Genomic DNA, 13745 nt, shown 5'->3' with positions numbered 1-13745 from the left:
AAGGTGGCTGGTGTGGGCAAGTTGGGCTGAAGGGCCTGTTTCCACACTGTATCTATGACTATGACAACTTTCTATCTCACAGGAGACCCTCGGTCTAATTTGATCGGGCTTCACTGGACTTTATCTCGCACTAAATGTTATTCACATTATTCCCATTATCATGTATCCGTACACTGTGCAAGGCTGGATTGTAATCTTGTGTACCTTGGATTGTAATCATGTGTTGTGTTTCCGCTGACTGGTTAGCATGCAACATAAGCTTTTCACTGTACCTCGGTACACATGACAATAAACCAAACTCAACTCATCGCAAGGTTTGAGCCAAATGCGCCCACATGGGACTAGTGTAGATGGGGCATCTTGGTTAGTGTGGACGAGTTGGGCCTGTTTCCGTGCTGTATGACTCTATGACTTTTTGATATTGATTTGAACAGGCATTGGCACAATGATGAGAGTGGCACAGTGGTAGAGTTGCTGTCTTACAGCGCCAGAGACCCGGGTTCGATCCTGACTATGGCTGCTGTCTGTACAGAGTTCGTACGTTCTCCCTGTGACCGCACAGGTTCTCGCTGGGTGCTCTGGTATCCTCCCACGCTCCAAAGTCGTGCGGGTTTGTTGGTTAATTGGCTTCGGTAAAGAAAATTGCAAATTGTCCCTAGTGCGTAGGATTGTGCTGATGCACAGGGTGATCGCTGATTGGTGTGGACTCGGTGGTCCGAAGGACCTGTGTGGACTCGGTGGTCCGAAGGGCCTGTTTCCACGCTGTATCTTGAACGTCTAAAGGTTGCTGTCATATCAGAGGCTTTGTGACATCCTTTAGACTTTTAGACTTCAAACTTCAGAGATGCAGCATGGAAGCAGTGCCCTTCGGCCCATCGAATCCACGCCGACCAGTGATCACCCCGTACACTAGCACCATCCTACACAATATGAACAGTTTAGGAGAAGACAATTAACCTACAAACCTGCACATGTTTGGGATGTGGGAGGAAACCAGAGCACTCAGAGAAAACACATGTGGACACAGGGAGAACGTGCAAACTCCATACAGACAGCATCCATTGTCCGGATCCTGTGTCTTTAATTAACATATCAAAACGATGATTCTTGAGTGAACCAAGCCCAAGTTCATAAGTGATAGCACGGGTTTACCATGTAATCCCGTGCTACCTACTCCATGGTCGGATAGTCGGCGACTAAACCGTCTCCCCCACCTGGTTTGCCAGGTGAGGAGGGGGCTGTGGACCCCCAGCAGGACCAAAAACAAGACCTGTCAAATGGCGGATGAGCTTCCAGCGAGCCTACGGCCATCCACACTTCAGTAGAAGTTGCGATCACTGTCGTACATAGCATTGTAAGGAATGATGATAAAGCACACACACACCAAAATCCTATAGTTCCAGCGGCGGAAGTCCGCAGGAACTGGAGGACAGAGATGTGAGGTGTGTCCGTCACCGTTCCCGTTGGAAACCAGCACCACTGTGTCGCTAATGTTTTCAACGATGATGAATAAGTGATAGGAGCAGAATTAGGGCATTTGGCCCATCAAGTCTACTCCGCCATTCAATCATGGCTGATCTATCTTTCCCTCTTAACCCCATTCTCCTGCCTTCTCCCCCTAACCCCTGACATTCGGAGGCAGGAACTTGAAACTCCAATACAGTGGGCTACTGGATGAAGAAAGTCTTCTGCCCAATGCACTCCACGTTTCTCAAAGTGAACCAGGGTGCAGAGATGGGTCAAGTCAAGCTAGAATCCTGGTCCGAGATCTTGCCAGTGGGTCCTGCCCACTTGATCTTCGACCTCCAAGGGAAGTAAACTTTGTGAACCGGTGAGCTATGGTCTCGCTGGACCGGGTGCCGCTCCAAGAGGCCGAGCATGTAGACCACATGTGGTCAACAGCGGTGGAGCAGCGGCGGAAGACGCCAACGGCTTCGATTGGCCAGGCCGACCCGGCAACTCCACCAGGACAACAGACCTTCATGGGCAGGTCAAGAACCCTGCACTTACAACAACTGGAACTTGAAAGTGGCGCCAAACTGGCAACTCTGTATACTGTCTCAGTGTACTGCTGATACTCTTGTACTGTATCTGAGATGCTTCTCCAGGATGTATCTAAGTGCTTATGTATAGTGATACTTGTACTGAACTGGAAAAATGATCTCTTTCGTTTCACGCCTTCCATGCCCACTCTGCCCATTATCTAGATCTCACCCCGTTCATAAAGTAGGTCTTATGCTGAAATTTTGAGATTTTTTATTTTGTAACAATAATTGTGAAAATGATAGGATGCCATTACCTCTATTTTTGAAACCTAAAAATAAAAAAAGGGGTACTGATTGTGGATGATCAGCCATGATCACATTGAATGGCGGTGCCGGCTTGAAGGGCCAAATGGTCTACTCCTGCACTTATTGTCTATTGTCTATTGTCTATTGAACTGAATACAAAAATGAATTTGACTGTGCCTTGGTACGTGACAAATAAAGTTCCATCGAACTATTGAATAGCTGAAGGCACAAGTATTAGTGTCTTCTGTTTCCCCCACATTCACCAACTCACCAAGGGCAGCACGGTGGTGCCGCAGTAGAGTTGCTGCATTACAGCGCTTACAGCGCCAGAGACCAGGGTTCGATCCCGCTTACGGGTGCTGTCTGCACAGAGTTTGTACCTTCTCCCCGTGACTGCGCGGGTTTTCTCCAAGACCGGCTTCCTCCCTCACTCCAAAGACATACAGGTTTGTAGGTTCATTGGCTTGGTATAAATGTAAAAATTGTCCCTAGTGTTCGTAGGATAGTGTTAATTAAATTCAATTCAATTCAATTGCCCTTTATTTTCATTCAAACATGCAAATTTTGAACAAAATTTCGTTCCTGCAGATATAACAGCAAAAAAAAAGACCAAAACACACAATTAACACAATTCCATATAAACATTCATCACATGACATTAATGTGCGGTGATCGCTGGTTGGTGCGGACTCCGTGGACCAAAGGGCCTGTTTCCGCGCTGTGTCTCTAAACTAAACTAAACTATATGGCAGCATCTCCAGCCAATATTTAAGGCATTTAAGCAATTGTTTCCTCCCTCCAAGAGAATCCTTGGATCAATTAATTTGCAGAGTTCAGTGTCTCGGCTCCAGTTGGCTGAGAACACCTGGGAGCTGGTGTTCCTCATCGGAGCAGGGAGAGATTATTTCCCTTTCGGCTTATTTTAGTACACCTTGCCTAATCCATACCTGAACTCATCTCTTTGTCAGTTCTGTAACCATTAATGGTCGGGCCTAACTTTGCAGCATAACATTGATCTTTGTAGTTATTGATTAATCAATTGATTGATTGAAAGACACAGCACCGAAACAGGTCCTTCGGCCCACCAAGTCCACGCCGACCCATTCACACTAGTTCTACGTTATGTGTGTGTCCCCCCCCTCCATTTGCATCCATTCCTTAACACACTAGAGGCAATTTACAGAGGCCAATTAACCAACATACCCAGGCATCTTTGCGATGTGGGTAGAAGCCGGAGCACCCAGAGTAAACCCACGCCGTCACAGGGACAACGTGCAAACACCACACAGACCACCCGAGGTCAGGATCGAACTAGGTTTTCTGGCGCTGTGAGGCAGCAGTTCTACCCACTGCGCCACTGCGCCACTGTGCCACCTCCTTTGTGCAACACTTTTTTTTCATTCCTGGGTGATAGATTTTGACTTCAAATATCCTTTGTGTGAGAAAATGACATTCAGCTAACAAAGGGCAAAACAAGACTACCAAAAGATAAGATGTAGAAGTAAAGGAACTGCAGATGCTGGTTTACCAGGGAAAGACGCAGAGTGCTGGAGTAACTCAGCGGGTCAGGCAGCATCTCTGGAGAAAAGGAATAGATGATGTTTTGGGTCGAGACCCTTCTTCAGACCAAACGTCGGCTATCCATGGCCTCCAGGGATGTTGCCAGACCCAAAATGTTAGAGTAACTCAGCAGATCAGGCAACATCTCTGGAGAAAAGGAATAGATTATGTTTTGGGTCGAGACCCTTCTTCAGAATGCTCTCAGCCTGAAGAAGGGTCTCGACCCGAAATGTCGCCTATTCCTTTACTCCAGAGATGTTGCTGGACCCGCTGAATTACTCCAGCATTTTGAGTCTATCTCCTGTGTATTTTCTAACCAGCATACGCAGTTCCTTCCTACACATGCTGCCCTGACCAGTTTAGTTACTCCAGTAATTTTGTGTCTTTTCTACCGAAAGATAACACAATTTTAGAACTTTTACAGTGGGACGCTGGGGTAAGAGATAGCGGGAAATGTGTGTCTGTGTGGGGTGGGGGGGGGGGGGGGTTTATTAGGGGGAGATGGAGAATTGGATCTGCATTAAAAATAAAACAGAAGTTGAAATGACTGCCAAGTCAGAAGGAGAAAATAATAGAGTGAACTGCTGAGGAAGTGATCAATAGGTCAGAGCTGAGAGAAGGGTAATCTGACACCAAGCACTTACAGTGTACAGATTCGAGCAAACATCAGTGGATCTATGAAAAGACAACCTCTCAGTTCTACAGCAGCCCCCCCTCCCATTTCGTCTGATTCAGACTCGCTGGCACACTGTACCGGAGACCGCACTCGCTACTCAATGGACACGTGGAGTGTATTAAGTTCTTTCGGGCGCTGATTTTTTTTTTAACAGTTTTACTTTCCTCACCCCCCTCTCCCCGCTGCTCAACTCAGGGCTCCCACGATTTAAAATAAAGCAGGGATCATGGACAACAGTCTTCGTCGTTTGAAGCAAGAATTGGTAAGATGGATTACTGTATAGGAGAGTGTGGTTTTTTTTGGTATTTGATGTTTTACATTCTACAGTAACGTGGATGGTGGCTGTGGAGTTATTCATCGTGTGCAGTCGCGGTTATGGAAATGAGCGCCTATTTTCCATCAAATATCAGACCACTGGCTCCCTGTCTCCTTCACTTAATTACTTTCGGGATAATAGACCGTGAGGAGGTGTTAGAATCATCCCATCTGCCCGAATTTAAACCGCAAATGAACGCGAATTTCTAACGCGTCTCTGCAAATGTAAGTCATTTTTTGTGGATTGTGGAGTTAAAATGGAAATCAATGCTCTATAGACTCGTTAACACTTGTCCTTTTTGTTTTACGGGGAGAGAAGGCGTGATTTCTATAATGTATAAATTAACACTAAAGGATTGCATGCTAATTTTGTTGTGTTGTGTTTTGTTTTCAGTTTGGTGGGACTCTGTAGTTATAAGAGTGGGACTCTGTGGTGAAATTCACACCCATCGGCTAAAGCAAGACCCACTCTCTCTCTCTCACCCAACAAACAGCTAACAACAGCTAACAATGGCTCGTTTCCTTTATCATCCTTACTTTTTGTTTGCATATCTTTCATTCATTGTTCTATGTCTCTCTACATCACCGTCTATGTCTCTCGTTTCCCTTTCCCCTGACTCTCAGTCTGAAGAAGGGTCTCGACCCGAAACGTCACCCATTCCTTCTCTCCAGAGATACTGCCTGTCCTGCTGAGTTACTCCAGCTTTTCGTGTCTTTCCTCTCCTATCTTTACCCCCCCCCCCCTTCATTCCCAACTCCCCCCTTCTGCGTCCCCACCTTCCCACTCTCCACAGCCTCCCCATTTACAAGGACAAGGAGGCTGATATAATGATTACCCCCCCACCCCACCACAATAAATCATTGGGTGTATATAGGGGAATCAAACGAGGAAGTTTCCTTCGCTCCATAGATGCTGCTGCACCCGCTGAGTTTCTCCAGCATTTTTGTGTACCGAGGATAGTTATCCCTTCTGATGCAGTCGAGCTGGGAGGGAGGAGGGGAGGGAGGGAGGGAGGGGGGGGGGATACATCTCAGTTCTAAGCGAAACAATTCTTTCAAGACTTGGACGCTGGTGTCATAATCAAGCTCTCTTGAAATATAACCAAACGAGAAATTTAATTTCCTTTCTACTTTCTGGGATTTTGCAAACTTACCAGCGTTTTATTTAAAAAAAAGTAATCGCTGCTTTTTTTAAATAAGATTCATAGTGGAATAGAAGACAGTGTTTCTAGTTTTCACGTTGGGTTTCCTGGCTTTAATGCTTTCGAAATAAAAGTATTAGCGTGTAAGCATTTCACTGTCCTTCTGTCTCGCCACTAAACAGTGGCTTTTGTGATCAGTATCCCGTTAAAATCACATCACACAGACACAGACAGCCACATACACAGACAGACAGACACGCACACAGACACTTAGACAGACACACACACTTAGACACACAGACACACAGACACTCAGACACACACACGCACAGACACTCAAACACACACACGCACAGACACTCAGACAGATACACACACACGTACGGACACAGACAGACAGACACACACAGACAGACAGACACACACAGACACACCCACGCACACACACGCACAATACAGTCCCCTTTGAGCCAAAATAAAGCCAATTTCCAAACTCTCCCCCCTCCCCATTCTACCCCCGAATATTATCTCACATTTAAAAAAAGCATGACAGTTCGTTTTGATTTCAGCTGTTTGGACAATGCAGAAAACTTTCACATAAAGTGTCCGAACAATGTGTCCCGGGGGCAGCCCAGACTAGCAGCGCCTCGGAGCTACAATTGACACATTCAGACGGTATTTCATATACAAAACAAAACAAAACAAGAGTTTATTTGTTTGAAATGGGGGCGGGCGAGCTTCTGTGGAACATTAGGCTGGATAAAGCTTTTGACTAGACATGGAAAGCGTTAAAAAAAAAAACCGCGATTCTAATTAATCAAACGCCACCCTTCCAATGTATAACCCTCTCCCCTCCTCTCCTCCCCCTTTGATGGGCTTGTCTTTGTAAACAGGCTCCGTGTCAATCAGCAGACTCTTATAAATAAAACAAGGTTTCTCTTTGAACAAAAAAAGATCTTCGTTCGCCCCCCAACAGTGTTGTGGATGTGCGCCGGGCCGGCAGAAGATAGTGCATTAAATCAGGCACCGTATTGTCAATTATACAAGAGGTAGGCTTTGTTCTGGTGGGGCTGTTTAAGTCTTGTTCAGTCGAAAGAGCGAGTGAGTGTGCAGGATAATACCGCTCCCACTGCTGCGCGCTGCATGCGAGAATGCATTAGTGTCAGTGAAGTGGATTGAAAGTGCTGTAACACGTTATATATAGAGATACGGGCGTGTGCGTGTGCGTTTAGCTCAGCTAGAGAGGCATCTGAACTATTCCCCGTTTGCTGGAGGAGTGTGTATCCAATGCTATTTTTTATATATCAACGCAGAGATGCGTTTGTCGGGTCCAATTGTACTGGGATGAGTTGTTTATAAGAAGGTACACACAATTGCTGGGGAAACTCAGCGGGTGCAGCAGCATCTATGGAGCGAAGGAAATAGGCGACGTTTCGGGCCGAACCCCTTCTTCAGACCCGGACGCACTTTCACCCGGTAACTTTCCATCAAGTTTCAAAGCAATTCTTCATTGAAACGGGTGGGTAACATTCACATGGTCATAGAGTGACACAGCGCGGGAAACAGGCCCTTCGGCCCAACTTGCCCACACCGGCCAACATGTCCCAGCTACATCAGTCCCACATGCCCGCGTTTGGTCCATATCCCCCAAACCTGTCCTATCCATGTACCTGTCTAACTGCTTCTTATATGTTGCGATAATCCCAGCCTCAACTACCTCCTCTGACAGCTCCTTCCAAACACCCACCACCCTTTCTGTGGAAAAGGTAGCCCTCAGATTCCAATTAAACCTTCCCCCCCTCACCTTGAACCCATGTCCTCTGGTCCTCAATTCCCCTACTCTGGGCAAGAGATTCTGTGCTTCTACTCGATCTATTCCTCTCATTATTTTGGACGCCTCTATAAGATCACCCCTCATCCTCCTGTGCTCTAATGCCCCTGTCCCACTTAGGAAACCTGAACGGAAACCTCTGGAGACTTTGCGCCCCACCCAAGGTTTCCGTGCGGTTCCCGGAGGTTGCAGGTGGTTGCCGGAGGTTGCAGGTAGTGGAAGCAGGTAGGGAGACTGACAAAAACCTCCGGGGACCGCACGGAAACCTTGGGTGGGGCGCAAAGTCTCCAGAGGTTTCCGTTCAGGTTTCCTAAGTGGGACAGGGGCATAAGGAGTAGAGTTCCAGGCCACTTCACCTCTATTCATCCAATTTGGCTACAGCACTGGCCTGTGGTCCCAGTTAGAAGTTAAAGCACTTACGCCATTCCCTTCCCATAAACTAAACCCTTGAAAGTGCTCGTCACACACGTCCCACTCTGAATTTCTTCTTATTAAAAAAAAAGACACAAAGTGCTGGAGTAACTCAGCGGGTCAAGCAGCATCCCTGGAGAACATGGATGGGTGACATTTCCGGTCGGGACCCTTCACCAGTCCCTTTCTTTTGAACCAGAGAGCCGAACTACCTCATTGGTGACCCTCAGAATATCCTTGATAGACAAAAGTGCTGGAGAAACTCAGCGGGTGCAGCAGCATCTATGGAGCGAAGGAAATAGGCAACATTTCGGGACGAAACGTTGCCTATTTCCTTCGCTCCATAGATGCTGCTGCACCCGCTGAGTTTCTCCAGCACTTTTGTCTACCTTCGATTTTCCAGCATCTGCAGTTCCTTCTTAAAAACTCAGAATATCCTCGATTGCTGGCATAACCTTGCTATAAACGTTATTCCCTTATCTTGTATCTATACACTCTGAATTGCTCGATTGTGATTATGTATTGTCTTGCCACTGACTCTATACCACGCAACACAAGCTTTTCACTGTACCTCGGTACACGTGACAATAGACTGAACTGAACTGAACTAAACCAGCATCTGCAGTTCCTTTTTTTCCACTCAATTTTACAGAATCCCATGTTTTGCGTGGTTGGGTAAAGAGTTATTGTTGTGCAAATACTCAATGCACTCTGAGCCCACGGGCATCGTTACTGTCGTACTAATCCTGACATCCGTTTACACAAATAGAAAATAACTATTTTGTGCTTCATGTAAGTCATGGGAAGGGAAGCAGGCAGGAGCGGAGGCATGAGTAAAACGTGAGTCTTCTGCATTTCATGAATCAATGGAGACAATATTGAGTATGCAGGAAAGAACTGCAGATGCCGGTTTGCACAAAAGGATGCAAAGTGCTGGAGTAACTCAACGGGTTAGGCAGAAATCGGGAGAGCACAGATAGGCGACATTTTGGGTCGGGACCCTTCTTCAGACAGCGAAAAGCTTTTGTATAGGAAAGAACTGCAGATGTGTAGGAAGGAACTGCAGATGCTGGTTTACACTGGTGATAGGCACAAAATGCTGGAGTCACTCAGCGGGACAGGCAGCATCTCTGGATCGAAGGAAAGGGTGACGTTTCAGGTCGAGACCCTTCCCCAGACTCCAGATTCAGAACTGCAGTGACCGTTTTAACAATATAACCATATAACAATTACAGCACGGAAACAGGCCATCTCGGCCCTTCTAGTCCGTGCCGAACACTTACTCTCACCTAGTCCCATCTACCTGCACTCAGACCATAACCCTCCATTCCTTTCCCGTCCATATACCTATCCAATTTATTTTTAAATGATGAAATCGAACCTGCCTCCACCACTTCCACTGGAAGCTCATTCAAAGATAGATGGCACAGTGGCGCAGCGGTAGAGTTGCTGCCTTACAGCGCCAGGGACCTGTTCGATCCTGACCCTGGGTGCCATCTGTATGGAACCTGTACTTTCTCCTGGTGACCTGTGTGGGTTTTCTTAGGGATCTCCGGTTTCCTCCCACACTCCAAAGACGTACAGGTTTGTACGTTAATTGGCTTGGTATAATTATAAATTGGCCCTAGTGTGTGTAGGATAGTGTTAGTGTGCGGGAATCGCAGGTCGCCGCAGATTCGGTGGGTCGAAAGGCGCAGTATCTCTAAACTAAACTAAATAGACACAAAATGCTGAACTGCAGATGTTGGTTTTAAACTAAGACAGATGCAAAATGCTGGAGTAACTCAGCGGCTCAGGCAGCATCTCTGTAGAAAAGGTATAGATAATGTTTCAGGTCGAGACCCTTGCTCAGACTGAGAGTCAGGGGCGAGGGAATCTAGGGATATGAAAAGGTACAGGACAGATTAGAGCTGGCACCGATGGCCATCGGTGAGTCGCTTGCAATGTCTCTGGTGATATAATGGGGTTGTGCTAACGGTGTGAATTGTGTTTTGACAGCAGTCCATGAAGGAAGCAGGAGATGGCCTTCAGGATCAGATGAACAGTATGATGGGCGCCCTGCAGGAACTGAAACTTCTCCAGGTGCAGACAGCTTTGGAACAGCTGGAGATTTCAGGACTGCACAACCAGCCTCCGCATCTCATCCATCACCAACCACGGTTGAAAACTGGGAAGGAGGAATCCAAGGTCAGGCAGCGTTGGCTGGGCAGCAGACTGGAGGGGAAGTCCAGCCATCCCGGTATCAGTGGCGCCATCCCGTCTCCAAGCGTGGCCTCCCCTGGGCTGGTGGTGGACATGCCCGCTAGTAGCTGGTCAGAGGGTTATCCAAAAGAGGTTCCCCATCAGGAGGTACAGAGGCCAGCAACATCGTCCATGGCTTCCGACTGTCTCAAGGATGGAGCAGATACAACCAGAGTGGACCTTGGGCCGGGGAGAGACCTGGCGGCCACAGCAACGGAGGTCCATCGGCCTCCCGCAGCCAGCAAAATACTAGGTGGTGGGCCGACCCAGGCCAGTGATGGATCCAATGACTGGACCTCCTCTCTGCTCTCCCAGAGCAGGAACAGGCAACCTCTCATTCTGGGAGACAATGTCTTCGCCGACCTGGTGGGCAACTGGTTGGACCTGCCCGAACTGGAGAAGATGTCCCAGGCCGCCCCGGCTCGGCGAGACCACCTCCCCCTCCTCACCAAGTCCCAGGAGTTCCAGAAGAAGCTGACCCTCACGGCCAACATCTTCAAGAAGCTGCTGAGGAGCGTGCGGCCGGACAAGGTGAAGCGAGCCCAGGCGCCGCCGCCCGCCAACCCTTCCGAAGCCATCTCCAAGCGCTCCAGCAAGACCACCAAGCAGAAGGTGACTTTTTACTTTGCACTGCGAGGCAACGGCACTCAGACCAGCCGGCCTGTGGATAGTCCTGGGATTGGAACCCCTCTCCCAGAGGAACATAGCCACCGTGCCAGCACTTGTACCAGGAAGCCCACCGCGGGCACGCACTCTCAGTTTGACTACAACACAGTGGTCTGGGTCTGAATATTAATCCCAACCACAGACATTAACAGATTTGCACTTAACTTTCCTTTGCCATGTTTCACAGTTCCCTCCTCCCCAACTTCATAAGCTCGTGAGTGATGGGAGAAAAATTAGGCCATTCGGCCCATCAAGTCTACTCCGCCATTCAATCATCATTCGGCCGATCTTTCTTTCCCTCTCAACCCCAATCTCCTGCCTTCTCCCCACAACCCCTGACACTGGCACTGTGTACAGTTTTTTTTTTAAATCAACGCCTTTTTTTTATTTCAAATGTCTGAGTGTCCCTGATCGAATCCTGTCAAGACTATTTAATGGGTTGTTGGTGGACGAAACACGTTCAGACTTTATGCTTATCCCTTTTGTGGAACTTCCAGAAGATATATCAGTACTGTGACCCCTCATCCAGTAACTCAGCGGTGCGGTTATCAGATGCCAAGTAGCTCGCGTTCCACCACTTCAGTCAAAGGGGCGTTTGGTACAATGTCCAATGTCCCAGCGCTAAGATGCAATGGGTCCTTCATGTCCATCTGAGTCAGATACCCATTTACTGCTCATCATGGGATAATGTGCTTGGCCCCAGACTTGTAAGAATTCCATCTTCTGATCCTCTTCCGCATCCCTAGAAACGTCCGACACACTGTCTCTGAGCCTAAAAACGTATTAGTTTAGTTTAGAGACCCAGCACGGAAACAGGCCCTTTGGCCCACCAAGTCCGCACCGACCAGCGATCCCCACCCATTAAGAATATCCTACACACATTAGGGACAATTTACATTTATACCAAGCCAATTAACCTACAAACCTGAACGTCTTTGGAGTGTGAGAGGAAACCGGAGATCTTGGAGAAAACCCCCGCAGGTCACGGGGAGAACGCGCAAACTCGGTACTGACAGTCGGGACCGAACCCGGGTCGCTGGCGCTGTGAGGCAGCAACTCTACCGTGCCACCCTAAAACTGCTGGGGCCGACTGGAGTGTTTCCTTGAAGTCCCATATCAGGGCGGCGGACTCCAGAGCAGAGATGGGGTGTGAAACCTCTATGGTTCCAATGCGTTAGTAACCCAGTTTCACATGGGTCTTTGCACCATCACCCTCTCTTCAGTGACTCAATTATATCATATTGTCACATATTGTGCCAAAGTGACAGTGGAATTCTTTATTTCTGCACACCATACACAAAGCACGCAAAGATCTCCACGTACCTGGTGCTGACAAAATCACAAACTTACTCATTAGACTCCCGATGGTCTCTCATTGTCCCGTCCCCCCAACAGGTCCCTCCTTGTTCTTGGCGACCCCCTATCTGCCCCACCCGCCAGGTCTCTCTTTGTTCTCAGTGACCCCCTATATACCCCACCCACACCACTGGGTTCCCCCTTGCTCTCAACGGCCCTCTACTTCATTGGCAATATTTAAGAGGGAGTTAGATGTGGCCCATGTGGCTAAAGAGATCAGGGGGTATGGAGAGAAGGCAGGTACAGGATACTGAGTTGGATGATCAGCCATGATCATATTGAATGGCGGTGCAGGCTCGAAGGGCCGAATGGCCTATTCCTGCACCTAATTCTATGTTTCTATGTTTACTCCTCCCCACTGAGTCCCTCTTTGTTCTCAGCGGCCCGACCATCTCTCCATGGCCAGTCCTCAGTCCGACCACCCACAGCCCGCCATCCAGCCGTCCCTCCCCTCACCGACACTTCAGGCCTCGTGCCCTGAAGAGCCCCTCCCTCAGCTGACCTTGAACCCCCTCCCCCCACACGGACCTCCTCCTACCGACCCTCTGTCCAGAGTCCACGAGGTTTCATAGAAAGATATAAAATAGGTGCAGGAGTAGGCCATTCGGCCCTTCGTGCCAGCACCGCCATTCAATATGATCATGGCTGGTCATCCACAATCAGTACCCCGTTCCTGATTTCTCCCCATATCCCTTGATTCCGTTGGCCCTAAGAGTTAAATCTAACTCTCTCTTGAAAACATCCAGTGAATTGCCCTCCACTGCCTTCCATGGCAGAGAATTCCACAGATTCACAACTCTCTGGGTGAAAAGTATTTCCTCATCTCAGTCATAAATGGCCTACCCCTTATTCTTAAACTATGACCCCTGGTTCTGGACTCCCTCAACATCGGGAACATTTTTCCTGCATCTAGCCGGTTCAATCCCTTAAGAATTTTACATGTTTCTATAAGATTCCTTCTCATCCTTCTAAATTCCAGTGAATTTAAGTCCAGTCGATCCATTCTTTCATCATATGTCAGTCCCGCCATCCCGGGAATTTACCTGGTGAACCTACGGTGCACTCCCACAATAGCAAGAATGTCCTTCCTCAAATTAGGAGACCAAAACTGCACACAATACTCCAGATGGAGTATTGTCTTTCCCTTTAGCTTAACCCGCCTGTTCCCACTCCACAGTTCAGGCGCCACATCTGAGGTAGCAAGAATGAGTGGACATATTCTCAACGTCATAATGGTGGTACGACCACTTCATCTG

General features: G+C 48.1%; 1 protein-coding gene across 4 annotated transcripts; it reads left to right on the top strand.

Annotated features, from left to right (window-relative positions):
• The first annotated feature begins 4475 nt into the window (after positions 1–4475).
• On the top strand, positions 4476–12020 carry inka2 (inka box actin regulator 2). Of its 4 annotated transcripts, none has more exons than XM_033042798.1 (2): positions 4476–4789; positions 10225–12020. In XM_033042798.1, exons 1-2 carry the CDS (start codon positions 4754–4756, stop codon positions 11254–11256), a joined length of 1068 nt encoding a protein of 355 aa, XP_032898689.1. In that variant the 5' UTR covers positions 4476–4753; the 3' UTR covers positions 11257–12020. The 4 variants fall into 4 exon arrangements, with proteins under 4 accessions (XP_032898689.1, XP_032898693.1, XP_032898691.1 ...); XM_033042802.1 differs by lacking the exon at positions 4476–4789 and adding an exon at positions 4822–5067 and having other exon boundaries at positions 10228–12020; XM_033042800.1 differs by lacking the exon at positions 4476–4789 and adding an exon at positions 4822–5067.
• The last annotated feature ends 1725 nt before the right edge of the window (positions 12021–13745 follow it).

This window comes from Amblyraja radiata, chromosome 24 (assembly GCF_010909765.2).
Source record: "Amblyraja radiata isolate CabotCenter1 chromosome 24, sAmbRad1.1.pri, whole genome shotgun sequence".
Taxonomy (NCBI): domain Eukaryota; kingdom Metazoa; phylum Chordata; class Chondrichthyes; order Rajiformes; family Rajidae; genus Amblyraja; species Amblyraja radiata.
Note: the sequence above shows the minus strand (reverse complement) of the source record. Positions and strands in the feature narration are given on the sequence as shown.

Coding starts and splice junctions, on each gene's coding strand:
- inka2 (XM_033042798.1), top strand. CDS start 4,754: ATGGACAACAGTCTTCGTCGTTTGAAGCAAGAATTG. Junction 4,790..10,224: donor GTCGTTTGAAGCAAGAATTG/GTAAGATGGATT, acceptor GTGTTTTGACAG/CAGTCCATGAAGGAAGCAGG.